This window comes from Fusarium venenatum (genome assembly GCF_020744135.1).
Source record: "Fusarium venenatum strain MPI-CAGE-CH-0201 chromosome Unknown EDB82scaffold_2, whole genome shotgun sequence".
NCBI classification, from domain to species: domain Eukaryota; kingdom Fungi; phylum Ascomycota; class Sordariomycetes; order Hypocreales; family Nectriaceae; genus Fusarium; species Fusarium venenatum.
In genome coordinates, this window is record NW_027072130.1 from 7,246,343 (window position 1) to 7,272,425 (window position 26,083).

Genomic DNA, 26,083 nt, shown 5'->3' on the forward strand with positions numbered 1-26,083 from the left:
TCCTGCCTCCTATGCTGGCCGTCATGTTATCAATCCCCGCTCGAGTCATCGATTATAACGCACAGCTGTTTCAGCCGTTCTACGCTATGAACCAAGATTATGGCGCCAGAGGACCGGAGTCGATGAACCTTCATTTTGGTGGTTTGGGCAGTATTGTAGAGCCTTTTAATATCTTGCTTGAAGGCCACCCTGTGCCCTTCATCACGATGCTCATTGCCTGGTTTTCTGCACTGCTGGCACCAATCGCCGTCGAAGCTATCGGTTTCAAGATGCATGGCCAGTGCAAGATCAATGCCTTTGAAGGCTGTGCTCCGGCACTTGGTGTTTCCCCGCTATCTTCACGCATACTTCTGGCCCTCCTGGGGTTGATCATCTTGCTGCTCTGTGCATTGTTGTTTTCCCTGCGAGACTTTCACACTGGTCTTTACTCAAACCCATGGAGTGTCGCGGGTATTGCATCTCTGGCTGCCAACAGAGACATCAGACCCCGCCAGGATTCTGAGCACAAGATCGAAAAGGAGATGGCAGAGAAACGATACGGTTTTGGTTTCTTTGAGAACCACGCCGGCAAAACTGAGTATGGTGTTGTACTCTACGACGATGCTGGAGAGAACCTCCAACATGAGCCGCTGTCGTCGGAGCCTGGTTCTGTTGACACAGAGGTTGTGAGCACCGGTCGGAGGAATCCTTTTGCTCTTCTTGGTCTTGCCTGGCGACTGGCGTTTCTGTTGTTTCTTCTTGGTCTGATGGTGTTTCTGCTTTACTACCATCTCACGCTTGACAAATCGTCGTCGTTCAAGAATTTCATGAATAGTCAGACCTTTGGTGTTCGATTCTTGTTTGCTACTTTTGGTGTCGCCATATCATTCAGTTGGACAGCTTTCTTTATCAGTGAGTCCTGTCAGCCCTGTCATGTTGAACCATCGCTAACATCACCTAGCTATTACTATGGTAGTTCCATACCAAGTCATGTCGTATGGCCCTCAGTCCGCTTCGAACTCGGTGCTACTCACTCGCCCAACAAACCCCTTTTCAGGTTTTTGGTCTGCTGTCAAGCACCGCCAAATTTTCCCAGGACTTGTAGCCGTCATGGCAATCTTTTCGGAATTCATGCCTATTCTCCTGGTCAACATTCCCTATTCGCTGTCGCAGGTCCGAATTTCCCATGACATCTGCGCACGTATATCGGTTGGAATATTGGCTTTGATGGCTCTCACAATCATCATCAGCTTCCTCATTCGCTGGCCCGACATGCCGGTCGATCCACGCTCTATTGCCGGGGCGATGTACTACGTCAGTGAGAGTAACATGGTGGACCATTTCAGTGGCATGGCAGCAATGGATGGCGATGAGCGAAAGCAGCGTATCAAGGAGTTGGGTGGAACATATGTGTATGGGGAGTTGACGACGAGATCAGGTGAGAGGAGACCTGCTGTGGAGTGGGATGACCACACGCTAGGCGTCGGTCCTGTGGTGCAGCAGCAGAGGAAGGACAATGTCTACGTGAGGCATGAGAATGTTGATACAGGGTACTACGGACATCAACTATGATTTATGAAGGCGTTATGAATTTGGGAGAAATGGAATACCTGGCTCTGCGGATAGGAAAATGTTACGACAACTTGCATGACAATTGGGATATTGGAGCTGGTTTAGGCAATCCTTGTTTTTACAATCTTGATGCTGCTTGTTTAATGAATGGATGAGATGTTTTCGTTATCCTAAGCTATATTTGACCTGCTTTTGGGCTTCTGGTCATCTATAGGTCGGGCAACCTCAATCTGTGCCTTGAGACATCCGTATAAGTGACCCGATGGAAAGCAGATACGTTGGCCTCCTAGGTCTTAGGGTACAACAGTAATTAACCTAAGAAGCCTGGTCTCAATACCATAAAGCTGATATCGTCTTTACTCTTCTTGCAACTCGGGGTAGTATCGGTAGATGCCTTCTGAGTAGGCATGATGCCTATTGCTCTCAAGATATTTGCTGATATTGGGTCTCTCCTTGACGGCTTCGTATACTTTGAAAACACCCTCGTAGTCACCAGACTTTTCCAACTTCTCGACAGATTTTGGGAAAGCAAACTTGGTACCATCGATAGCCTGTAACGAGATTAGAAATTTCAGTATGGAGTCCACCGCGTCGAAATACTCACCTGGAACAATACGAGGTCTGCGTAAGTAAGACTATCGCCGTACAACCATGGTCCTTCCCCACTGGTCTTGGCATCAAGCAGTCGCTGCATGTACTTGAAGTATTTGGGAAGACGCTCCTTGATAAAGTAGCTAGATCTTTTCTTGGCTTCCTCCTTTTGTTCGTCGTAGTACTGGCTAATGGCGATGGGATGGTGAGTATCGTGGAGTTCATTCACGAGACCATCCATTATGGTCAAAGCAATCTGGTTGAGGTGGTACAGCCCATTGCCCTCCTTGGGCGCCAACCCGAGTTTGGGTGCAACGTAGAGAAGAACGTTGGTGGTTTGAGAGATGAGTAGATCGCCGTGCCTGAGTGCCGGCGGAGCTAGAGCAGGCGGGTTAAGATCATCACCTATGTTGTCGGTGGCAGTGAGTTTCTTGATGGCTTCAAAGCCCTTTTCCGTATCTTGTGCAACGTCTGAGTACGGAACACCGGCTTCTTCGAAGACGAGACGGATGAATTCGCCGCGACCGGGGATGCCGGGCCAGTAGATGAGCTCGTAGGGAGCTTCATCATCGGTCTTGACGCGCTTCGGATCAGGTTGAGACATTGCGGGTGCTATTGAAATCCTTTCGATTGAGGAGTAATGAAAAGTGATGGTTCATTGAGGGGCTTCTTAATCGATGTGATATAAAGTCACTTCACCTCACATCATTCTGATGCGGAGGAGTGGGGTCGATCCTTCCTCCCCAAGACCCGCCTCTTACCTCAACATTGTTCATGACGATGGTCTAAGATACTGGCCTTTTTAATTGCCTTTTGGCTGAGTGTATTCATGATTTCGGGTCATTCCGCATTTCGAAACCCCCAACTCCCTCCTTTCCGTTTTCAGTCAAAACATGCTGTTAACTGTTGTTGGTTGTCTACTAACTAGACTGCCTTTCGGAGTTTGGAACCGGACGGCACGGCACGGGGTGGGGGCAGTCCTACGGCAATGTACATATACAACAAAAATCACATTTGGAGAACCACGTTCAATCAAGGAACTGCATGTATAGACAAGATAACAAAATGCTCTGGGCATATGTATCTTGGATTGCTATGGGATTGACTGCTGCCATCACAAGGGACGAAATTTATAAGTCGGTCCATCGCATTGGATGAGTTCTTAGGCCATCGTTTCTCATATTATCTTGAAGCACAGAGCTCAAGGTTTCCAGATTAGTTCGTCACTGCAGGAAACATCATCATATCGTGGATACACCCTATCTATGAGGCTGATAGATAGATCCAGGATCATAGAGCTGAATCCTTTGCTGGTCACGTTGGAGGTCTCAACCATGTTATCTGATTGGGCCGCATCTCCCCAGACACGTTAATCGGCAAGCCAACATCACAGATATCGCAAGTTCCTTCACGTGAAAGCAGATAGTAGACCTCTTTAGGACAAAGCTGCATAGTTCTTTGCTTAGGAATCTCCTTCTCGGCGGTGTACTCGGGTTTTCTTCTTAGTGACAAGATTCCGCAGTCAGACAGAAGCGGTGACAGTGTTGCATTTTATTTCTTTTGCTTGAGCAAGAGACAATATACTCTATACTCGAAAACTTGCAACTCGAAACAGTCGGGGAATTCTTTCGGGGTTCAAGGGTCTATCTCGCCTTGGAAAATCCGCAGGTGCTGGGTCAACGGTGCTTGCTTTGTGGATCGCCTAGGTACGGTTCATTTGTGCCGAAATTGATGAGGATCTGGGAAGCGGATCACCACTCTCTTCGCCGGCACTCTTCCAGATGGAGTATTTCCCCGGTATTTGGCGACGATAGTACGTATCTAATCAAATAGCTAGCTGTGCGCTGTGACGGAAACTTGTATAATGAATTGGGAGCTGAGCTGATAGTTAATATTAGTGCTTCGAAGCAGTGCCGGTATATCCGCTTTAGGTATATATGTTTTATATTGAGATCAGCCGCAATGTGTTAGACCAGAAGATCTCTTCTAGTACGTACTGGGGCATTGACTTACATGTCTGTATTTGGATCTTCAATATTCGGGTTGTGGGCAAATGATCAGAATGTCACTTTCATACGGTAGGGTTAGTAGGTTGTTTTAGGTCAGGTGTAGACGTTTTCCATTGAAACTCTATCTCGAGATTTAATGCATTTTCGGAACCAGCTTCTAGATTAAGTTAGAGCCGTAATTGTTTGTGATGAATTACGAAACGATGTCATCCCGAAATGTCAATTACAAACATGTGAGCTTGGCCATGTTTGATATCTTGCTTATTAGCAGACACACTGTCAGGTTGTCACCTGAAACTATCGATGGAATGTAATGATTTTTACGAAATCTGTGTATATACGAAATGCAGGGAACTTCCATTTCAGTCTGTATATCCGATCGATGTAGGTGGTCGAGGTCAACTGGTTATTGGCTGATGAATGGGCCTTGTAACGGTTTGGGTCCGAGCGAATTATTAGACGGTCGCTAATGTCTCTCCGTCACGTTTTTTTTTTCTCTTACCCCTGACAGCTGCACCCTTGACGGCGGGCAAAGTGCTGTAAGTTGGGTACAGTACGTACTGAAATGTCATGCAGTGGCGTCAACCTCATCCTTGAACCTCCCTCTTTCATGTGCCCACCTGCCTATTGTGTATATTTATACTGTAAGAGTGAATCCATGGCGTTGAATAGTTTTCAGGATGAGTTGTTTTTCAGGTAAACATGTGACGAAATGAAATGAATGAAGAAAAGGATTGGGAAATAGAGATAGGAAGAGGGGTACTGATCAACAGTTTGGATCGTCAAAAAACCATCCAAGAAAAGACAAGAATTTTTTCCCATGTTAATTAATAGCTCTGTTAAGATGTGACAGCTGTCAAGTCGACATCCAATAATGTCTCTTAACTATTTCTGTCGGTCCGTTTTTACTAAACAGCTTTTGTGAGATGACAGTCGTTTCTGGTCTCTTGTTGGTTACAGGCCCCGGCTCTGCGCCATGAGCATCCGCCTTTGATCGATCAATGATAATCGAAGTACCCTAGGGCTGCAACCTCGGCTCCTCTGCGGGGCCCAGCAGGTCAACTTGGCCTCTAGCATATCGTTAAAGCTCCGCCCGGAAGCTAGACCTCGTCAGTAAAGTACGTCCGGTAGAGTCATCAAGTCCTTGTCCATGTCAGAAATCAGTGGGTTTGCCCCCCCCCGACAAGGCACTCTCCCGTACTCCCGGGCCCCCAATCAATCCTCGCCTGCAACTGCTAGAAGAAAATCCCTTTCGTTCTAGACTAGGGGGTACCCTTGTACCACATTCGATGGGCGGCCTTCCTCAACCTTTCAGCGCTTCCACATCCCCGTGTAAGCCATCACCCAGGAACCCGCCGTCACGCGATGTGGTAATAATGCAACTTAGACTAAGAAGCAGGGTTCTGTTACGGCTAAGTTCTTTTCAATCTTCAACTTGCCTCTTACGGCTTCATTTGCGTGGAGGCGGGTCAAGGCTTGAAGCCAACCACGGGGAGACCAAGAGAGAACCACTCTTTTCATGCAATGCAGACAAGAGATACATACATACTTATAATGATGATCCTCCTGTTTCTCACCCACCTTTGCTTGCGGGTCTCTCTCTGTTTCTTGATCTTTGACAGTTGAGTTACCTCAGCCATATACAGCAGCAGTCGTAGTAAGTAAACGCCACTACCTGCTGAACAAACGACATCATGCGTAATCCACCTCCGGAGGTCATGGCTACATGGCCAAAGCCAAACCATGTCAACCCAGAGCATCGTGGACCTGCACTGCTCATAGTCGAGATCAGCATCATGTCTGTCGCCATCCTCACCCTCATGGCCCGTCTCTACGTCCGAATATTCAAAGTCAACAAACATGGCCTAGACGACTGGCTTATGCTGGCCGCCATGGTAAGGCATCTCCTGCCTCGGCTTCATGTGCCAACGTCGATCACAATGCTGACGGATTCTAGATTTTCGGCATTGGAGTCACTATCTGCGTGATTCTCGCAGCCCAGCTGTACGGCTGGAACATCCACGTTTGGGATCTCACAAAGGAGCAGGCCGAAACAGGCCGAAAGGTCTCGCTTGCTGCCCAGACACTATTCCTGTTTTCGTCAGGATTGGCAAAGAACTCGATTCTTGTTTCCTATCTGCGTATTGCCCCTGCTCACTCATGGCTTCGGCGTTTGACCTATGTCTCAATTGTTATTGTCACCACACTTATCTTTGCCTTTCTGATCGTACTATGGACGCAATGCACGTAAGTTGACACACATGCGCATTCGTATAGCCTCTAGACTCTTGTACTAATCTGATATAGACCTACCTCTGCCTACTGGGCCTTGACAGGAGGTGACAGTTGCCATCCGGAAGGTCCCGGTGTACTGTAAGTATACCAGCGTTATTTTTTCGGACTTGACTAATGAATTCATGTATAGGAGTCAAGCAATCACAACAGTTCTGACCGATCTTCTCGTCTGCGCTCTGCCCTTGCAGACACTATTTCAACTCAAACTCCCTCTGTCACAACGCATCGCCCTCATCGTCGTCTTCTCGCTAGGTCTGGTTGTTGTCTTTGCGGCCTCCATGCGCGCATATTACACTCATTGGGTCACCGACGAAACGTACGATGTTACCTGGGAGGGGTTTCACCTTTGGATCTGGACCGCTGTCGAAGCGAATCTGGGAGTCATCTGTGGAAGCGTTCCGGCCCTCCGACCCTTGTTCAGAAACATGTTTCGATCAAAGTCCAGCAGTTACTATAACAACACCCAGTCGAACGTTTATCCCCCTGGCACCGCCCCTGGGGTTGTCACCGTTATCACCAGCCCCAAGAAAAATTCTCGAAATTGGAGCAACAGTCTGCAAAGAGGATCGAAAGGAGTGAGGTTGGAAGATGATGACATCGATGTTGAGGGAGGCTATAACAATGCGCCACGACAGAAGAGCACGGATAGCGGACTGTCGTCCCTCGAGATGGACACATGGCCTCAAAGACCACAGCCTAAGTCTTGGCCTTTAAATTGACGAGGCAATGAATTTTGGTATGGGTTGGCGTTAATGGTACTCGGGCGAGAGTTGATCACGGTTTCAAAAAAGAATATTACGAGTTACGATCTCTACAAAAAGAGAAGATATTTGCATAGAATAATGCTTTGTTAGCATGATAATGACATGATATAAACAACTCAATCATCCCATTTTCGTATTGTAACAGAAAATTATTTTATATTGCAAGAAATGACTTATATATGTCCTGGTATGTAAATCGCCCAACATAGCTTATTTCGAGGACGAGTCATTTTACTCGTGAATGTTGTGAGACATTGAAAAGTGACAGATCGGGACACAGACTCAAATGTGATAGAGCTGTGGCCAATCTTTTAGAGTTGACATGTTCGTGTTGTTTGATTCCTTCGAGGTGGACCATTCAGCCGGAACACGCTAGGACGAAGGAAGGATGAGGTTCCCGCTCTGCCGCATCCATCGTTGTTAATCACTCGGACGCTACTCTGCCAGCCAGCGCCTTGTTAGTCTTGTTCGAGAGGGTTGTCATTCAAATACTGCGGCGAACCAAAGGGTGTGTCGTGTTTTGGTCGTAAAAGGTAACACCAGTGATAAATGTCCGGATCATTAGGTGATAGTTTTGGGGTGAGAATTTTGGCGAGCACTTCAACGTCGAACGGTAAATCATCAAGGTTGAACCGGTACTCCGAGAAGCTTAATGACACCCAAATACCACCATCTGCAAGACAACCTCTAACACCAGCAACCATGCGGCGCAGTGCCGTTACGCCGCCACAGCAGATGGCGTCGACGGTACTTTTATCAACGACAAGATCAAACTTTTCGTTCAGGTTCAGCTGAGTGGCGTCTTGAACATCGTAACGCATTTGAACATCTCCAAAAGCCTTCTTTTCGAGATCGCGACCTCGATTAATGGCGAGTGGTTCGTAGTCGACGTTCAAAACATGACGGAAACCCCGGGCGCGGAAGTGATTCTGAAGGTCGCTTGTACCGAAGCCGATGTGGAGGATACGGGCCGTGTCCGGATCAAGCCGGTCAAGAGCGGGCTCGATTATTGAAGTGAACTCGGCTGACGGGAGGAGCCATTCAAAGGCCTCTTCGGACGCGAAGCGCTTGTGCCAGTAACTCTGCTTTTCGAAATCAGCCGCCATGATGGTATCAAGAGCGCTGTGTGTCGTATGAAAGGTTGGCGAGGAAGGGATGGGTGGGATCTGTGGTGCGGAAGCCATCGTCCTTTAATACGGCGTGTTCTATTTTTTTAGTGTCTGCTAAGGTACTGTATCATGGCATGAGAACGCGATTTTTTGCGCAAATCCTGGTTGTTGGTTTGGTATCTGGGCCCACAGAACTGGGATAGTTGACGATGATGAATGGGGCGGTCTGAAGGAGGATTCTGTGGTTTCGTCATGTTTCTCTGCTGCTGTGATAAGTGTAGACGAGAGGTAAGTTGTGAAGCAAAGGGCAGACAAATGCCCGCGTATTCAGCTCTTGCCATGATAATCATTGTTGGCCACAATAGAGCATCTGTAGAATTCTGAGCGGGCTGAATAGCAAGGCCATCGTTTGGTGAGCTGTCCGTGCGAGTGCCCGTTTACCTGAGGAGTGTTGAGTAAAAGGAGTGCAGGTTGTTTGTGTATGACAAGGCCAACCACGAACAAACAACTTGATGTGATAAAATGTGCCTGATGCTCAGGAACAATATCACCAAATTGAGCGACATATTGTTAGCCTGAAGGGTCCAGCCTTATCTCGCTAGTGGGAATAAAAGGCAGAGCAACTGCCGGTTTTCGTTCAAAAATATTCCAATCATTAACAAGGTTTTTATGCGCCAGCTTTAATCGATTCTGATCATCCTCCTTCGAGCCAAAGCTGGTGAGCGTTGAAGAAGGCAATGACGTAGGCGCTAAGTTTTAATGGTGATTTACAGGGGAAAGCGGCCCCAGTTAGAAGGTAACAGAAAACTGGTCTGCCGAGTCGTGAGCAAAAGAAATAACCGGAACAGATACGCGTGCTCTTGAGTGGGAGCCGCATCATTTAATATGTCATCCGTTTGACCTTAATAAATTCTTTTGGCCGTACCAACTCCGTCCCTATTAATAACACCCAATAAAGTCTCACCCAGCCACATTCTATAGCGAGGCGCTGGTCGTTGTTTCAGCTCCGCCTCGGAATGCCGCGTCAACTTCAAGGAATTGGACTTGAGCCAAGACAATTCTAGAGGAGGCTGCTTACGAGGCGTCTAAAAATGCCAATGCCGTGGACAATGGAAGATCAAGATTTTTAAATAAACAAATACCAAGATTCACACTTTTCAACCCAACACCCTCGTTCTCTCTTCTTTTTCGCATAATCGTACCTCAAGTCACTTCTTTCCTTTGTTGGCTTGGTAACCCTGATAAACAGCCACTTCTACAACACCCAGTCAGGCTCTGAACGATAAACCTAATTCGAGAGCAAAACAACACATCATGGCGCCTGCTCTACACTCAGATACGTACGGCGCTGCTGTCGAATACGCAGCCAAAAGAAGCATCAATGATTTAACAACACGCGATCTCCAGAATCCAAACCACACACAGCAAGTCACTTTGGGCATCATTGGTGTTTATGTCGTTGTTATTGCTATTCTATGGAACGTTCCTTATGTCCGCATGGTCCTCTGGCCATTCAAGGTATGCCAGACGAAAAGAAAAGGAATGTACTAGGTACTGACTGTTTGTAGATGTTGGTCATTGCCTTCCACGAGTTTGGCCACGCCATCACCGTTCTTCTCACTGGAGGCCGCGTCAAGTCTATCAGTCTTGATCCCAACGAAGGCGGCGTAACTCACCACATTGGTGGCGCAAACGCTATTGTTCTACCAGCTGGCTATCTAGGCTCCTCCATCATCGGCGCCCTGCTCATCTTTTGCGGCTTCAACATCGTCGCCAGCAAAGTAGCCAGCATTGTTCTTGGCGTCTGTTTCCTCCTGACTCTCTGGTGGGGAAAGCGTGATTGGCTCACCATCCTCACTGTTCTCTTGGCTGTCGGACTCCTCGTCGCTTGCTGGTTCATCAAGCATGCCGAGGCGCTACGTTTTGTCGTTCTCTTCATTGGCGTTATGTCTTCGCTCTACAGCATTTGGGACATCTGCGATGATCTAATCTTTCGGAAAGTCAATGAGTCTGACGCCAGTGTGTTTGCAAAGCGATATGGTGGCTCCTCTCAGTGCTGGGGTGTCATCTGGTCTATTATCTCGATTCTTTTCATGGCTGCCAGTATTGTCGCTGGGTTGGCAGTATTTACGCAGTCATTTGAGCAACAAGAGAAGGACTCGCAAAAGTTCATTCCTACCTAGGTTGATCATTCTTGTTTAGGAGGACGACGGGGCTATTTTGTTTGTTGATTTCGTATACCCATCAAAGCGCGTGGAACGGGCAGGAGATTTGTCGTTTGTACATATGAATAATAACGCCCCGTCATGACACTGGGAGCGGTTAGGAGGATAGGGTGTTTGTGTTTGACAGGTCATCAGCGGACTGTCTATATTTGATGCTCTAAGAAAATATCATCCTAGGAGGGTTGCAAGGCTGACTACCAAGCTCTAAAACAATAACAAACAACCCAATATGGAAAACATTTGACCAAACAGTGACCCGGAGGAGGACAACCGAGCCGCGTTTGCAGACAGCCGGTCCTTTCGTCCCTGATGTAGGCCAAAAAAACGTCTTGTGCTACCAATGTGACAAGTTCCAAGTTAAACACTAGCCTCCTGAAACAAAAACGACAAAGACAAATTGGCAAACATCATATATACCGCCATTTCTAGTACTATAAGAACAGAACGAATAGTCCATGGAAGCTTTCATTATTCTTTCCACTTTGCTCAAGATCAGCTTCGCTGTTTGGTACTCCTGACCTTACCTCACCTTCAATTAGACAGCATGGCTCACATCAAAACCTGCGGTTCAGTGTCAATCGGTCGCCCAAACCCACAAGAAGACTTCACACACGAACCTGCAGTCATAAGTCTTGCCGGAGAGTATTACTTATTCGGTGGTCCCAAAAGAAGCTATGGGTAAGTATACAACCGCGAACACCTTGACTCATAGCTGATCTTTGTCTACTAGACGGGTGCATGAGGATGCCTCCAATCCCACGACCATCGACTTTGATCATGAGTATGGAGGCAGAAGCTCTGAGTACCTTATCCTTGGCCCAAACAAGCGATTCTTTCGATGTTCTCGTTCGTGGACGGGAAGAATTGCCGCTAGGAGTAAGTTTTGCAGTGTACATATGCTTATAAGATACTGACAGAGGTCACAGACACTGGTGACTTCGAGGACTATGAAGAAATTGCCGACCTCTTCCATATCCATGATGTTGAACGCCCGCAATTCCTCTATCTTGGTCCCAACAAGACTTTCTACACTCGCGTAGTAGACGGCACCGAGAAATGGAATCTATCTCCCGAGATCATCTGTAACGGTCTTCAGGTCACTCCTCAAGCGACAGTATCTGGAGTGAAGAGCCTGTGGCTCGGTGTCGGCGACGCATGGGTTGCCCAATACGGAGACGATCGCTTCCGTTTTGACCTCAAGGGCCAGTATGTGAGCCTTGAAGCCACCTTACGAAGAAAGCAGGAGGATGAAGTCGTCATCGCTGCATTGGCTTTGAATGTCACTGATGGAAACTCATATGCGTGTGTCTTTGAGGATGGGTCTGTAATTTACGAGGCTGGGCCAGCCGCGTTTGATGGCAAGGAATTTGAACGTTGGTGCGAGAACAACTTCGACTTCCCTCAGAAGGTCAATTCCTATTGATATTTTGGAGATTGGTCGTAGTTTCGAATCACTGACTGGGAGAAAAAAGCAGGCGACAAAGTTAGTCTAGATTTCCTCCATGTCGTATTATCGAGGCGCTCATGTACAGTAACATTGCGATATGGTACAGGATATGAGTGTAGCGATCTATGGATATTCCAATGGATCGATACAACTTTGGCGCTGATGCTGTCAGCAATAAAGTCTTTCTCCATCACCTAGGTTCCGCCAAGTAGTAAGCGCATAGAGCCAAGCTTACAAGTCCAACCTCAAGATAAGAGTTTAAACCAATTCTTCGGGATTGATGATATCACTTTCCTCAGCGCTACTGTCTTACCACAGGCTAAGATTACGCCCAGACATCATGCAGTAAGCTGATGGGCATGGCACAAGAAAGATTGATGATCAAATTCACCAGTATATAACAAGATCACTCCGAATCGAGATGAACATTGAGATATATGCTCCTATAATAAACCAACCTAAGAATAATGGCCTCTATCAAGACTCTATTCCAGCTTACTTCCCAACCAACATGGTTCGAGAACATCGCTATAAAGTCCGGCGGAACTATTGTGACAACTCGTCTTGATGTCCCTGAAGTTTGGGCTGTTGATCCAGAGACATCCTCTGTAATCCGAGTTTTGCGTATCCCTTTCCCTGACGAGATCACCAATCAAGCACTCACTGGTATCTGCTCCCTCAAACCCGATGTCTTTGCCGTCGGTGCGGGCTCCTTCGACTTGCTCGGGGGCGCGATATCTAAGCCTGGGTCGTGGAGTATCTGGTTTGTAGACCTCACGACAGAACAGCCCAAGGTGACAAAGGTTGCAGATATGCCTGCGATTGGCATGATCAACGGCATCGCGGCATGGGATGAGAATAATGTCCTAGTCACAGACTGTCTCAACGGCAAAGTATACAAGCTTGATGTTGAGACGGGATCATACAGTGTTGCGTTGGAAGACAAGACCATGACGATCCCAGTCGATGCTCCCTTCCAAGTCGGCATCAACGGGATCAAGGTTCATCGAACTTCAGAGCAAACTTACATCTACTACACAACCACATCCCGCTTTTCCGTATATCGCGTACCCGTCACGCAACAATTGCAGGCCGCAGGTCCTGTGGAGACACTGGCGTCAGGGGTTGTTGGCGACGATTTTGCTGTGACCCGCGACGGAACCGTTTGCTTGTGCACCAACATATCCAACACAGTTGTACAAATCCCGGCGGCTGGCGGAGCGACAGGAAAGGTAGCCGGTGATGAAAAGACCCTAGACCTTGCGGGCGCAACAGCGTGTGTGTTGAGTGAGGACGAGAAAGTGCTGTACGTTGCTACATCGGGAGCCAATGTGATGCCCGTGGATGGGCAGACAGAGCCAGCAAAGATCGTACAGGTCAACCTGCACTAGTATTCTGTTTGGTGATTTTTTTTTTGCAAGTAGACAACAAGGCCAAGATATTGATGTGCCTCTGGATAAAAATTCTCATCTGAGTAATAGTAGCCCTGAAGTGAGCCAATCTATCTTGTTCCCATGCCTAACGACGAAAATGCCCCAACGCCAGGTTCTTCCCATTATCAAATCGACAAAGTCTTGTTTCCGTAATGTAAACATTAATGGCCAGAGCCCCTTGGTACCTAGTACATCCGTGGGCGACTCTACCATCGCCCACGGCGTCCACGGCCTCCAAACCCGCCTCGGCCACCACCTCCCGACATATTTTGATCGTATCCAAAACCGCCTTGGTTGCCACCAAAACCGCCACTAAAATTGCCCCCTTGACCGCCCTGTGCGCCTTGACCGCCGGCTCCTCCAGCGTTTTGCATGCCGGAGAACATGGCGTTCATCTGACTGGGGTCCATTTGGCTTGGATCCATACCCGAGGCCATCATCTGCTGCATCATAGCCTGCATCTCGGGAGGCATACCATCCATGCCGCCAGACATACCGGCTTGCTGGCCTCCAGAGTTACCGCCGCCTGGCATACCCATGCCGCCCATCATCATCATGTTGAAGTCTTCCATCATCTTCTTGTTGTTCTGTGCGAAGACGTCGGCTCCGAACTCGCCTCTAACAGTCTCTTGCTTGGAGGCGTAGAGTGCCCATGTGAATTCGTCGAAGCCGTAATTGAAGTAGTCACTGATATCTGTACCGGGTTTTCGCCATGGCTTGTCACTGTCTGGAAGGTCTTGATATGGTCGTGTTAGTCTTCGATCGCAAGTGCTCGGTCAAGGTCTACTGACCTTCATCAATGTTGACTTGGGTGATAGGTTTCCCTGTACCAGGATGAATAGGGTTCACGTTCACGTCGATCGTCGATTTCGAAGCCGCAGCCGAAGTCTTGTCGGCGCTTGGTGCAGCTACGTTGAGTGAAGCCCGCGATTCTGATTCCTTCCTAACTGGTGCTGGCTGTGCAGGCATATCATTTGAAGCTGTTCTTTGAGGAATATTTCGGATGTCGCTATATTTAGACTGTCTAGCGGAGAAAAGACTCGTTAGCACTCTGTGGTTCATCAACGAATTCAGGAATCGCGTACTGCGGAGGAGCTGGTTTCGTGCCGTCTTTGCGCTCTGTGATAATATCGATATCCTACAATTTGGTGTCAGTTGGCATGGTCGAGTCATGTCGCGGACTTCTTACAGAGTCATCATCGTCGTCGTCATCTTCGTCCATGGCCGCGCCCTCATCCTCTTCTTCGCCTTCCTCTAAGTCGTCTGCTTTGGGCTTGTTATCCTCGACAGGTGCGCTCTCGAGCTTAGGCTCTTCGGGCTGGTAGAGATCATCATCCTCGTCGATATCCATGCTGGCGATTGTGATGAATAGTAATTGGGTCGCGTGGAATTTGAATTGAGCTTGAAATTGTAATTATTGAAAATTGGATGTGATGTACAAAGACGTCAAGCTCAAGCTCTAACAATCCAATTGCTTATTCGGCGCCGACATTTCTCCGGACAGCTGATGTACGGAGTAGACTCTGTGCTGTAGCTGCTCAGCGACGCTCACCGAGACTGACCGATAGCCTAATTGGCCCAAGCGCAAAGTTTCTCCAACTTGGAGACTTTTTAATCGTGTCGCGCCGTGTCAAAACACGGTCAAGCTGCAGGAATTTGACTTTAAAGCCACTGTCGCATTCCATCCAAGTGCTGTAATTTTTTGCCCTGAGTATGTCATTGACCCGATCAGCAAGCGGCCCTGCTGGTGGTTTAAGCATCAACACCGGTGCTGCTAACGCCTTGTAAGCTCCACACCCGACTCTAACAAAACAATCAATCATTCATCACCAATAATACCCACTCAACTTTCTGCTTTGCTTTCTTCGGCGCGAGCTTTGTCAACCTACCTACCTCGTCGAAATCCTCCCTCTTGCTAACCGGCGCATCATCAACAGTGGCAATACCGCCTCTAAGCCATCAGCTGCTGGAAGTCTCTTTGGTTCATCTACCTCTGCCACTCCTACCACCACTACTACCACAACAGCGCAACCAGCAACAGGTAACATGTCTCTCTTCGGCGGCGCCGCGCAAAAGACTGGTCTTTTTGGTCAATCGACAACACAAAGTGCACCTGCGCCTGCGACTGGTGGTCTCTTCGGAAATGCTGGCGCAACAAACACCCAGCCGACACAGAGTACTGGCACTGGACTCTTTGGCAACACAGCCGCGAATAACACCCAAGGTCAGCAACCAACCGGCGCGCTGATACAAGGAGCTCACTGGGGAATAGGAAACACTCAACCGACGACCGGTACTGGACTCTTTGGTCAATCAACTCAGCAAAACCAGACTCAGCAGCAACCTCAACAAACAGGCACAGGTCTCTTTGGGCAATCCGCAGCGACAAACACCCAAACCAACACAGGAACTGGTCTTTTCGGTCAAGCTCAAGCAAAGCCCGCTACCACGGGAACTGGTCTCTTGTAAAACACCCAAATTCTTTGTGTTGACGCCGCTAACTTTCTACAGTGGCCAAGCTCAGCCTCAACCACAACAGCAGAACAACACATTAGGCCAATCCACGAACCAAGTCTCAGCTGTTCAGATCAACTACGACAGTATTCGCCCACGCAGTCGATTCGATGATCTTGCTAAGCCCGTACAAGATGAAATTGCGCTTCTAGACAAGGGTATCCAACGAGTTATCAAGATGCGAGACGAGATTGGTGAATTCATGCCTCAGCACGAGAAAGACATCGATCAGCTTGGTCTCGACGTTAAGTTTGTCGAGTCCAAGTTCCGTACCGTTCAAGTCGCTCTCAACAACGATATCCAGACTGTCAAGGCCCTTCAGGATCAAACCCGAAAGAACGCCGCCGACGCTCGACTATGCTTCCGAGGTGCCGATAACCTCAAGCTCCCTACGCACTACCACCAGACTGGTCTCTTCGCTAGCCAAGCGCCTGCCGCCGATACTAACGGCTCCGGTGCTGCGTCAACACATGCCGATGCCCAGGATCTGATCACCTACTTTAACCGCATCTGCGACGATATCGAAAAATACAAGGCACGTCTTGATGAGTACCGTGGAGATATTGAGAGAGATATGCCTGGAGTTGAGAACGGTCTTTACGAACAGATTCGGGCTCTGCGCGATCGTAGCGCTGGCAGCGTAGTTGTGCAGGATCAGCTAAACGAGGTGTTATTGGCGCTAAGAGACACAGGAAGTGCCATTGTTGCGCAGGCTGGACAGATTGCTGATACCCGAGAACGGTTGTCACGTCTTCAGGCTGGCATCGTGGATAGTGGAGTTTATGCCATGGGTATGAATGCTTAGATTACTAAGGCATGATTGGCAAAGAGAGGGCAAGTCAGGGACGTCAAATGGCTATATCAGCATGTTGGACATCACGAGAGTCCGTTCTTGTGTAGGGGACAGGTTTTCATAGAGGCATAACTTGGATGGATCAGGGAGGTTCTGGTGTTGACAATTGTAGCAGGAGACTTTAGTGAGGTTTACTTCACGACATATATGAATACCACTCGGAAAACCAGCAACACCATTGAAGGTTGGAGAAGTAAGAGCAGGGATACTTTTTATCATAATAAGCACAAAACACAGCACAATATTGTGGCCATTGGCCGTTAATTAGGCTCCATCGCAGTCAAGGATTTGTGCACTGAGATTTGCCAAATATCCTATAAAGTTCATTATCTTGCCTCGCGACCACAAGATCGCGGGCTTGGGTATCAAAGCAGTGCTGAGCCGTGATGTATATACAAGTAATCGCTGTTTCCCTTCTAACTCCCTTTTTTGATAGTCCTTGGGGTTTCTCGACAAACTAATACTAGAAGGTCCCTTCTCCGTCGCCATCATCTCCATAATCATCGCCGAATTCATCGCCATTCTCAAAGTAGTTTTCGGCATCGTAGTCTCCCGCGTCTTCATCATCGTAAACTTCATCCTGCTCTTCCTCTTCGCCCTCCTCGTCTTCAAGGTCGCCCGCCTCGTCGCCATCTTCATCCTTAAGAGCCTGCAGACGTTCAAGGAGGTTTCGGCCCTGCATCTCATCTTCAACATCACCTGCCATTCCAAAAGCTTCCTCTGCACTCGGCAGCGCGTTAACACTCGAGAGCTCAAGCTTTCGGCGCTTGTAGCCGCCGGGCACGTCGGCGCTCTTGTTGGCTGCAGCATCGATGGTATCGTATAGTTCACGGGGGAAAAGCTCGCGGCAAACTGGGCGATTGGACCAATCCGGAAGAGCGCGCTCCTCGCGGGCGAACTTGTGAGAGTAGGTGGGTACAGCAGTGAAGGGATCTACGGAAGCCTTGCTCTTAGTTCCAAAGACAGCATTCTTCTGTGCCTGCCCATAGTGTTTCCTAGGTGCTGTCGGATCGTTGAGAGCTGTACGTTTGGATGTGTATAGAGGAGAAGCATGGATCTGGTGCCTTAGAAGTAGGAGATGTTGTACGGCGGATTTCTCGTGTGAGGATAGCTCTCGGGGGGTTGGGACGAGGTATGGCTGTTTGCCGTGTTAGCGATGTGTCAAACTCCAAGCTGTGAGGTCTTGGGCTCTTATATAGAGCACAAAGATACGGGACAAGAACATACGGGGAACAACTCAGAGGGTCGCGCATCAGGCTCATCACCTGTATCCCACGGCACATTGGGTCTTCCACCTCTTCCGCCGCCGCGTCCACCACGGCCACCACCTCGACCTCCTCGAGACATTGAGATGCGCCCTCTGACCGGGAGTATTCCCGATCGGTTATTAATGAACTGGAGTGTAGGTTGAAGGTTGGGTTAAGCCTGATTGCAGTTGTAGAATAAATGTCACTATTCGCGATCGAGGTTTGACACAGAATGATTTTTTGCGGGGTGTAGTTTAGATTCTAAATGCGCCTACGAGAAAAAAGGACCTGGCGGAATTGGCTCCGTCATGACCATGCCCCGCTAACCAGGCACTTTCTCTCTTAGACGGGACAGCTTCAAAGACTGCATGAGATACTGAGGGAGGTTTATTGATGATATACACAAACATGATGTCAATCGACAAAATAAATTTATATGTACGAATAGTTAGATAGTGTAGTGTACTTGGCGTGAGTCCTTCTTTTTCGTTTGCTTGAATCAATTATGCATCTTCTATAACCTGTGAACTTCAGGCTTCTTCCACTACGTACCCCTCCATAACTTGCAGCTTACATCCACCATCTATCTACAACTCATACACTGGACTAGTACTGACAATCAATCAACCCTCTTTATCTCTTTTGATTTATTAGATACTGCTCGTATTATAATCAAAATGTCCGGTCGAGTTGTGCCTCAGCAAGGCGAGAATGCTCCTGTCAGTGGACTGGCAGAATTGCACGTCCATCTCGTCGAGCTTCATCAACCTGGTAACGAACAAGCATCGCTAAACCACAAGCTCTTCGACGATGTCGAGCTTCAACTCACACGCAAGTTACACTCACTTTAACTATTTAATAGAGATGCTGACCTTAATAGCTTCGAACATCCCCATCATCCAGCCAACTCTTCTTCCTCCGTTGATGTCTCTTCTCAAAACCACAACCCAAGATCCGACCGTGGTTTTCTCCCTCACCACCAAACTTCTATCACCTCTCTCATTCACGCAATGCCTCTCTCTGGGCGGCGCCGAATCCCTTATCGAGGCTCTCAAGTCGCCCCTTGCAGGCGCGAACCTCCTCGCTCTCAACATCATCCAGAAAGCCGCCAGCAATCCCAGAGAAGTCGACGCTCTAGCTGCTCAGCCTGAAGTTGTCGAGGAGCTACTTCGCACATGGTTGAGTTCCCCAGATGCGGATGTCGGAGGGCGCTCTACGAGAGTCTTGGGCAGTCTTCTCGAGACAGATTGTGATGTTATGCCTGAGACCCGGCCAGCTACGACGAACGGTGTTAACGGTACCAGCTCTTCGGAAACAGAGCTCGTGAAGCGACATATCCCGGGGCATGCTAGCCTTTGGCGCTTGGTTATTTGGGATCGACATTACCTCGATATTATTGTCTCCCTCTGCCGTCCTGCAACCATCAACCGACAGGCAACTTTTGCACAAGATCGCCTGCTGAGAGTCATTCCTCGTCTTACCGCTCTCCATCCTCGTGCCATGGCCATATCTCCATTTGCGGATCTGTTCCCTCTACCCGATTACGCTGATGAATCTATCGGACATGGAATACTACAGTGGGCAGCGCTGAACATGGTTGATACCAGTGACATTCTCATGCACCAGACTCTTATTGTCTTCTTTGAGTCGTTTGCGAGTATCATGCGGATTGCAGGCGACTCAGCCGACAAAGACGCCATTGTGCGAAATGTGGTGAAGACGGCTATTTCACGAGATCAGGAACTAAAGCAATCTTTGGAGACACTTCCCAACCGGACAGTGCAGGAGGAAGCGGAACCCTTGGCCAAGTACATCAGCCGAATACTAGAATAGGGGTCATAAATACTTGAAGCACAGAAGGATCCAAAACATTAATAAAGTTGCTTTACTGACTTGCTGCTCCAACTCTTATGTTCCTAGCCAGCGGGAGCCCACAACTCCAAGTACTGTAGTCTTTTCTGCGGGAATATCCAGATTCAGGGTGCCAAAGCGTGAGTCCTAGACGATTAAGAAACTAGCACAAGACGATGATTCGTGAAAGGCATAAACTTGTATATATTGACACATCTCAACTCAGCCCATAATACATGTCCACAGGCCACCTATCGCTCCATGCGATAACCTGGAGTATCTAAAACAGCGTCACGAACATCAACATTCTCTATGATTCCATCCAACGCCCTGATTCTCTTCACCGTCAACAACCGCGGAGGAAGTCCGTCCTATAGCATTCGCCTCGCGTCTGCCTCTCGATCGCCCATCGGTTCAGCCGTCATACGGCTAGCCACGCTGTCTTGCCGTTGTCTAACATGTGTCATTCCTGCAATACCCAGTCCCAACTCTCCAACTCGTCGCAACACTATCAAGAGCGAGGCGCGCAAGTCTGGTGTAAGATCTTTTGTCAGAAGCTCGACTGCAAGAGGATAAAAGTCGGGGATATGCTTCTTGAAAGCATCCTCAGGGAAAGTAGTGTAACCCTCCAGAACATCAACGACGACAGGGCGCCATGCGACGATATTTCGGTGCTGGCTTTCTTCTTCTAGAGTGGTATAACCGTAGACGATATCCTTGCACAGAGGTACCAGCGCAGCCTCGACATCAGGCCGGCTTGACAATCGTTCAGGTGCGTCGTCAGCAAACATGCGGAAAAGGATGGAGATGTAAGTCGCAGCTGAGCCACTCTCCTGCTTCAGGAGGTTAGGCGGCTGCTTCATGAAACCCTCACGCCATAGCCTCATACGCAGTTCCTTGTCCTCGTTGAATTTACGAGCAAACACGAACGACCGTTTAAGTAGTGACATGAGACGCAAGAGCTCCTGAGAGGGAATATGTGCGTAGACAGTGTCATTGCTGAAGAGTTCGTTGACTGTTTCAATCATCAATAGCTGCAAAACGCAACGAGAGATAATTCGGTTGAAGAATCGTCGTCGAGCTGCCGTTACTACAACGGGCTGTTGCTGGAGATTCGACGATGGTTTAAATTCTTCAAGCGTGACATGAGGGCCGTCTCCGATCGGTGTCCGAAGGTCATCATCATCAGCTGGAGGAACAACACTGTCATCATCATCCAATTGTGGGTTATTGATCTTCAAAGACTTCTCGTCAACGGGTGTAGCATCTGTTGAGCCTGCAGAGAACTCAAGACCATTGGGAGGGGGTGATATTGAGGCAGTGTTGTTGATCGCAGTTGCTGAGAAAAGCTGGTATGCAGTAGTTCGCTCAAATAATTCGCAGAAAGCGCCAACAAGCTTGTTCCAATGTTCTGGCTGGAACTTGGTAACATTCTTAAGGATCAGTTGTTGCAAGCAGTTGCTGCCGATTCGCGAAATGGTATCGTTTTCTTGACAAATGCAAAGCGCCAAGAGTTCCAAGAATCTGTCCAGCATGTACTCCAAGGCGTCGAAATAATGCGTGAAAAGCGTGATCATATTTCGCAGCGCTTGGATCATAGTGGTTGATAGCCACACTGACAACTCCTCGTGATTGAGAACGTTGCTCATCTCTGGCCGAGACCTCAAGACCATAAAGATGGGGTACAGTTGTTGACGCCATAGAATGTCCCAAAACTCGGCTGGGAAGCTACCTCCATACCTCAACAGGGTTTCGAAGAAATACTCGAGGGCATTTGATCGTACTTCCAGATCTTCACCGGTCATGAGAACGTCATGGAAAGCAAAGAGGACGGGGAACCAGTAGCCTTCCTCGACCGAAGTGTTTGATCGTGATTTTTTCTCAGAAGTTTGTGTTGCACCATCAGGGGGTGGAATGTTGTTGTACTTTTGCGACAAGGGACATTCAGGCGTCTTGAGCATAGTAGGAATCAGAGACTTGAGTAGCTCCAAAGCTGCCAGACTCTTCTTCTGGAACTTGAGGTTCTTGGAGAACTCTGTCAAGCATACAATCAAGTCAGTGAATGCGCCCTGAGAAATCACCACTCCAAACTTGGTCTTGTACACCTGGTTGACGTTTTCGTAAGCCAGGTTAACAATACTTTCGTGAGGTTCGCGGGCAGCGACTGTGAAAACACCAAACATAGTCCTCCAGCCAGATCGGATGTTATCGCCACGGGCCTGGATCATTTGTATCAGACATCGAAGAACCATGTCTTTGACAGTAACGTTATGTGTGTTCGCGAGCACATGCTCGAAAGGTTTTAGGAAGTCCTTCTGAAACTTGAAACCGGCCAATTCCTCAATCTCCATAAATCGCATTGACAGTTGGCGCAGCGAATCAAGCGCAAAGAACACAATGTTCATGTTGTTGTGACATCCAACTCGGTTGAAGTGTTCGCCAAAGACCTCCCAGATGTTGCTCCACTCAAACCTAACACGGTTCATGTTATAGTAACTGATCTCGACAATTTTCTGCAAACTGTAGGTACGAGGCATGTCGTTAGATCCAGACACCTTGATCTCGTCCCAGCTGACTTCTGTCAGTGCCCGAGCAAAGTAAACCATAGATTCACCAGTCAGGTTTGCCGTATTAGTGAAAATGCGGTCAACGCTACGAATCACATCATCGGATCGACTCTCTAGAGCAATCTCGGTAGAGAAACCCTTTGATGAAGTTCCTGCTCTAGCCCTTGCCGGCCTCTTGGATGACGAGCGGGAGTCGGTACTTTCCGACCTTTGCGGGGGTAGGAAACGGGCTTTCGATACATCAGGCACAGCACTCTCGTCAACACCGCCCGAGATAAGTTGAAGTCGGTCAAGTTGACTGATGCACATCAATACGTCTTTCCATGACTCACGGAGAACGTTACCCTCGGTCTGTCCCAACTCAAGCACGACCTTGAGAGCTTCGATGTTCTTGGCCAACATCTCTTGAGGGTTGTTAAGGTTGGTTGTGTTCTTCAAAGCCGACATGAATGCCTCCCTGGGTGTAGACATATCAAACAGACAAGCGATTTGTGTGGCCAACTTCATACCCTCAAGGCAAAGCTTGTTCACCTCGAGATTGTGAGACTTCTGGATCTGACTGGAAAGGGTGGAAAAGATCGACATCCAAGTAACGCTGAACATGGGGCTGACATGCTTGAAGGAAGTTGCAAGAATGTACTTTGTGCCAGCTTTGCGTCTTTGGCTCTTGAAGAGGTCCTTGAATAATTGTTCAGAGCGCAGAGCAATCTCCTCGGACTGTTGCATGTAGGCTTCGCGCTGTAAATCACGGCCAACGTTGGAGAGGGCCTGCCCAAGGCCAGCAGCAATGCCAGTCGATTGAGCAGGTATATTGCCAGCCGCAGCTGCCGCATCTCGTTCACTCTTGAGAACGATTTCGTGAGCTGCGATTTCATCATAGATGCCGAGAAGGTAATCATCAGGCAAATCGGCATTATCGTTAATACCACGATTGTTCTTGATGAACTCTTCCTTGCTCATGCGTTTGGCGATCTTGACACTGTGTAAGTCAGTGTTAAGTAGAATGACCGAATAAGCTAGGACGTATGCAGTGTCGGCATTGGCGAATGCATTGGGGTTTCCAAGAACATAACGCTCAGCGAATTTAAGCATAAATCGATCGATCTTTTGAGCTTCACCAGGCAGGCGGAAAGACTGAAGAAATTGGCGCAACGAGTCGACAAATCTCCGCTTGGCGAACTCCATGGTGTCGACAAATGCGTGCATAATGTCGATGTACTTCTGCTCTCCTTCACCCAAGTACTCTCCAATTTGAGCCTTGTCGAGCTTGTCCTCTCTCAACAAGAACTCGGCGATGTCCTTGGGGCTATCACTTGGAATAAAACCATCGCGTATGAGCATCTGGATACCCTTCTTCGGTTTGAAGTTGAATTGGTTAATTCCCTTCATCAAGGCCGTCTTTCTCATTTTCTCTTTCTCCAGCTGATCCGGGTCGTCTTCCAGAATAGGGGTCGATGGAGGGAGAGGAGTTTCCACACGAGAGACGCTATCGTTAATGCTAGGGTCAATCGATGGCCGAATGTCGAGAGAGCCCTTGATGTCCTGGTTTTCAGGGCGCGTGGGCTCGGCATCACCTCGTATCGGTGCCGACCAGTTGACCATGGATCGCAACGTCTCAACCAACGCTTCAATGGACAATCGTTTGATAGCATATTCCTTGGGGTAGTCGGGCTCAGAATCTTGATGGGGAGCAATGTGAGCTACTGTCAGAGGGGGCGGAAGGGTTGTCTTGAGTTGCCATTCGCTCGCAGGGGTGGTCTTTAACCGTATTTCTTCGTACACTTGCTCGTTAATTGTTGTAATAGTGAGCGGGGTTGTCGAGAACTTGGACAAATCCTCGATGATTGTTTGGTAGATATTATCGACAGTCTGATCGCAGTCATAATTAAGGTAGATTTCAACCAGGGCCTTGGGGTCGGCGCATAACCGGTTGAGGATTGTTATAAATTGAACTTTTTGCGACAGTGGCGCCGTTCTCCGTGCAAGAAGAGCCAAGTAAATTTCATTCAAGAAGACCTCAATCTCTTTCTGCCAGGAATGTTAGTAAATAAGCGTTTGCACTCCAGAAGTCGACTTACCTTGAAATCAGCACGCATGTACTTGACCATCAACCAAAAGATCTCGCTGCTCACGTTGAAAATCCGGTCAACTGAGCTAGCGCCATTACGAGTAATACTCAGACAAAGATAAAACTTGATCGCCTGCAGAAAACTCGTAGGCTCGCCGCTTTTTGAATTCTTGATCGTACAAAAGGGAGAAGTAAAAACAGCAATGTTATTGTTTAGAAGGGTGTGAATAAGGTGAAGAGAAATGAGCTTGGAGCGCATTGGCTGACCGCGGACGTCGTACAGCTGGTCGGGTGGTAGGACCTTGGTCGAAAGGTTACAGAAAGATCGAAAGACGAGGTAGGCATCCCGGATGTAAACCTCATCCTCTGCGTCCAGCACATCGCCGTCCTCTGCAGGGCCGGAATCTTGACCCGCCTGGTCGGACGCTGGCGTGCCAGTCTCCTTTCGTTCGGGCTTGAGCCTCGTGACCATGGTTGGTCCATCGCCCAGGTTCGAGTCGTCGAAGCTCTTGCGATGCTCAAGATCTTTCAATGTGAGCTTTGCGCCACTCTCGGCTGGTTCGGTCGAGGAATCTGCAGCCTCGGAGGGCTCAGCTGGCGACTCATCACGGTCGCCACTGTCGTTGGCGCCATTGGTCGATTCGGCGTGGTCAAAGGTAACGTTGCTGGAGCCATTCTTGAGATGTTCCAGGTTGAGGCGGGCCTCCTTCATGTGCAGTCTCGTCTTGACTCGCTCAAAAACAGTACCAACCATCTGGGTCAAGGTACCCTGAGCAACCTGCTGGTTGGCTGTACTCCGCGACAGCAAAAAGACATTGTATACTTGTCGCACTGCCTTGAGGAGGCCAGCACCGTGGACGACGATCTTGTCATTGAGAACGGCTGCAAGCAAAGACTTGACGATTTGAAGTTGGATCTCAACAGCAGTCGTTTCGCCTTGGAAACAGTTACAGATAGTGTCGATGGCTCGCTCGATCAGGGGAGGGACGGGCTCGGCACCCTCTTCGGTCCCTTCGGAAGGGTTACTTGGCACGGAGAAGTATGAATAGGAAATGAGCTTCCCGATACAATCGAGTGCGGTTGTAGTAAGTTGCACATTCGTAGAGCGCGATGCTAGTTGCAGAGGAGCGAAAACGATCTCGGGGTCGGGAAGCTGGTCCTGTTCTTTGATGGCATCGAGGGCCTTGGTGGTGGTCTCCTCCAGCTGCTTGTTGCGCTGCGCATCCTTGGAGGCGGCAATGGCCTCGAGTGAGGAGACTACAAATTTGAGGGAGCTCATGAGGGAGCGTAGAAAAGGCCAGTGGCCATTCGGTAGGGGAGAATAATCGAGAGGGTCGAGGTCGAAGGAGGGAGGTTGTGAGATTTACGTCGTTTCCGCAGGGCAATTAAAGAAAGGAGACGTGGATGCGGCGGGAGAGGGAGCTAGAGCTCACCTATGCGCTGTAAGTTTAAAACTCTCGGCGCTGCGCGCAGACCAAGCTTTAGACATAAAAAATAGACTCACAAATACGCTGAATATCTAAGCTGGTCACAAGCCAGCAGAAAAGAAGGAGAGAAGA

At 48.6% G+C, this 26,083-nt stretch overlaps 11 protein-coding genes across 11 annotated transcripts; 6 read left to right on the forward strand and 5 right to left on the reverse strand.

The window, feature by feature from the left end:
- Positions 1–1,538: 1,538 nt before the first annotated feature.
- EDB82DRAFT_185287 (glutathione S-transferase) lies at positions 1,539–2,887 on the reverse strand. The gene is made up of 2 exons (XM_025735839.2): positions 2,156–2,887; positions 1,539–2,102 (listed from the first exon to the last, which is right to left on the reverse strand). Exons 1-2 carry the CDS (start codon positions 2,744–2,746, stop codon positions 1,908–1,910), a joined length of 786 nt encoding a protein of 261 aa, XP_025586505.1. The 5' UTR covers positions 2,747–2,887; the 3' UTR covers positions 1,539–1,907.
- A 2,958-nt stretch (positions 2,888–5,845) lies between these two features.
- On the forward strand, positions 5,846–7,165 carry EDB82DRAFT_525235 (uncharacterized protein; the record flags this gene model as incomplete). Its single annotated transcript, XM_025735840.1, has 4 exons — positions 5,846–6,046; positions 6,109–6,398; positions 6,459–6,524; positions 6,577–7,165. 4 exons carry the CDS (start codon positions 5,846–5,848, stop codon positions 7,163–7,165), a joined length of 1,146 nt encoding a protein of 381 aa, XP_025586506.1.
- Positions 7,166–7,668: 503 nt separating this feature from the next.
- Positions 7,669–8,316, reverse strand: EDB82DRAFT_525236 (S-adenosyl-L-methionine-dependent methyltransferase; the record flags this gene model as incomplete). The annotated part of the gene is made up of 1 exon (XM_025735841.2): positions 7,669–8,316. The coding sequence occupies one exon, from the start codon at positions 8,314–8,316 to the stop codon at positions 7,669–7,671; it is 648 nt and encodes a 215-aa protein (XP_025586507.2).
- A 1,317-nt stretch (positions 8,317–9,633) lies between these two features.
- On the forward strand, positions 9,634–10,502 carry EDB82DRAFT_525237 (peptidase M50B-like-domain-containing protein; the record flags this gene model as incomplete). Its single annotated transcript, XM_025735842.1, has 2 exons — positions 9,634–9,837; positions 9,888–10,502. The coding sequence occupies 2 exons, from the start codon at positions 9,634–9,636 to the stop codon at positions 10,500–10,502; spliced, it is 819 nt and encodes a 272-aa protein (XP_025586508.1).
- A 293-nt stretch (positions 10,503–10,795) lies between these two features.
- On the forward strand, positions 10,796–12,403 carry EDB82DRAFT_185378 (uncharacterized protein). Its single transcript, XM_065607163.1, has 3 exons — positions 10,796–11,222; positions 11,275–11,420; positions 11,471–12,403. Exons 1-3 carry the CDS (start codon positions 11,089–11,091, stop codon positions 11,965–11,967), a joined length of 777 nt encoding a protein of 258 aa, XP_065464979.1. The 5' UTR covers positions 10,796–11,088; the 3' UTR covers positions 11,968–12,403.
- EDB82DRAFT_500934 (uncharacterized protein) lies at positions 12,399–13,399 on the forward strand. Its single transcript, XM_025735845.2, has one exon. It carries the CDS (start codon positions 12,459–12,461, stop codon positions 13,380–13,382), a length of 924 nt encoding a protein of 307 aa, XP_025586510.1. The 5' UTR covers positions 12,399–12,458; the 3' UTR covers positions 13,383–13,399.
- A 107-nt stretch (positions 13,400–13,506) lies between these two features.
- On the reverse strand, positions 13,507–14,868 carry EDB82DRAFT_185364 (Pre-mRNA polyadenylation factor FIP1). The gene is made up of 4 exons (XM_065607162.1): positions 14,614–14,868; positions 14,510–14,562; positions 14,216–14,448; positions 13,507–14,160 (listed from the first exon to the last, which is right to left on the reverse strand). The coding sequence occupies exons 1-4, from the start codon at positions 14,773–14,775 to the stop codon at positions 13,631–13,633; spliced, it is 978 nt and encodes a 325-aa protein (XP_065464980.1). The 5' UTR covers positions 14,776–14,868; the 3' UTR covers positions 13,507–13,630.
- Positions 14,869–15,137: 269 nt separating this feature from the next.
- On the forward strand, positions 15,138–17,082 carry EDB82DRAFT_556362 (uncharacterized protein; the record flags this gene model as incomplete). Its single annotated transcript, XM_025735847.2, has 3 exons — positions 15,138–15,208; positions 15,362–15,889; positions 15,936–17,082. The coding sequence occupies 3 exons, from the start codon at positions 15,138–15,140 to the stop codon at positions 16,741–16,743; spliced, it is 1,407 nt and encodes a 468-aa protein (XP_025586512.1). The 3' UTR covers positions 16,744–17,082.
- Positions 17,073–18,294, reverse strand: EDB82DRAFT_500948 (DNA-directed RNA polymerase III, subunit Rpc31). Its single transcript, XM_025735848.2, has 2 exons — positions 18,019–18,294; positions 17,073–17,929 (listed from the first exon to the last, which is right to left on the reverse strand). The coding sequence occupies exons 1-2, from the start codon at positions 18,136–18,138 to the stop codon at positions 17,255–17,257; spliced, it is 795 nt and encodes a 264-aa protein (XP_025586513.1). The 5' UTR covers positions 18,139–18,294; the 3' UTR covers positions 17,073–17,254.
- Positions 18,295–19,932, forward strand: EDB82DRAFT_500951 (uncharacterized protein). The gene is made up of 2 exons (XM_065608635.1): positions 18,295–18,869; positions 18,919–19,932. The coding sequence occupies exons 1-2, from the start codon at positions 18,716–18,718 to the stop codon at positions 19,869–19,871; spliced, it is 1,107 nt and encodes a 368-aa protein (XP_065464981.1). The 5' UTR covers positions 18,295–18,715; the 3' UTR covers positions 19,872–19,932.
- Position 19,933: 1 nt separating this feature from the next.
- Positions 19,934–26,020, reverse strand: EDB82DRAFT_462014 (uncharacterized protein). The gene is made up of 2 exons (XM_025735850.2): positions 24,535–26,020; positions 19,934–24,484 (listed from the first exon to the last, which is right to left on the reverse strand). The coding sequence occupies exons 1-2, from the start codon at positions 25,801–25,803 to the stop codon at positions 20,261–20,263; spliced, it is 5,493 nt and encodes a 1,830-aa protein (XP_025586515.1). The 5' UTR covers positions 25,804–26,020; the 3' UTR covers positions 19,934–20,260.
- Positions 26,021–26,083: the final 63 nt, after the last annotated feature.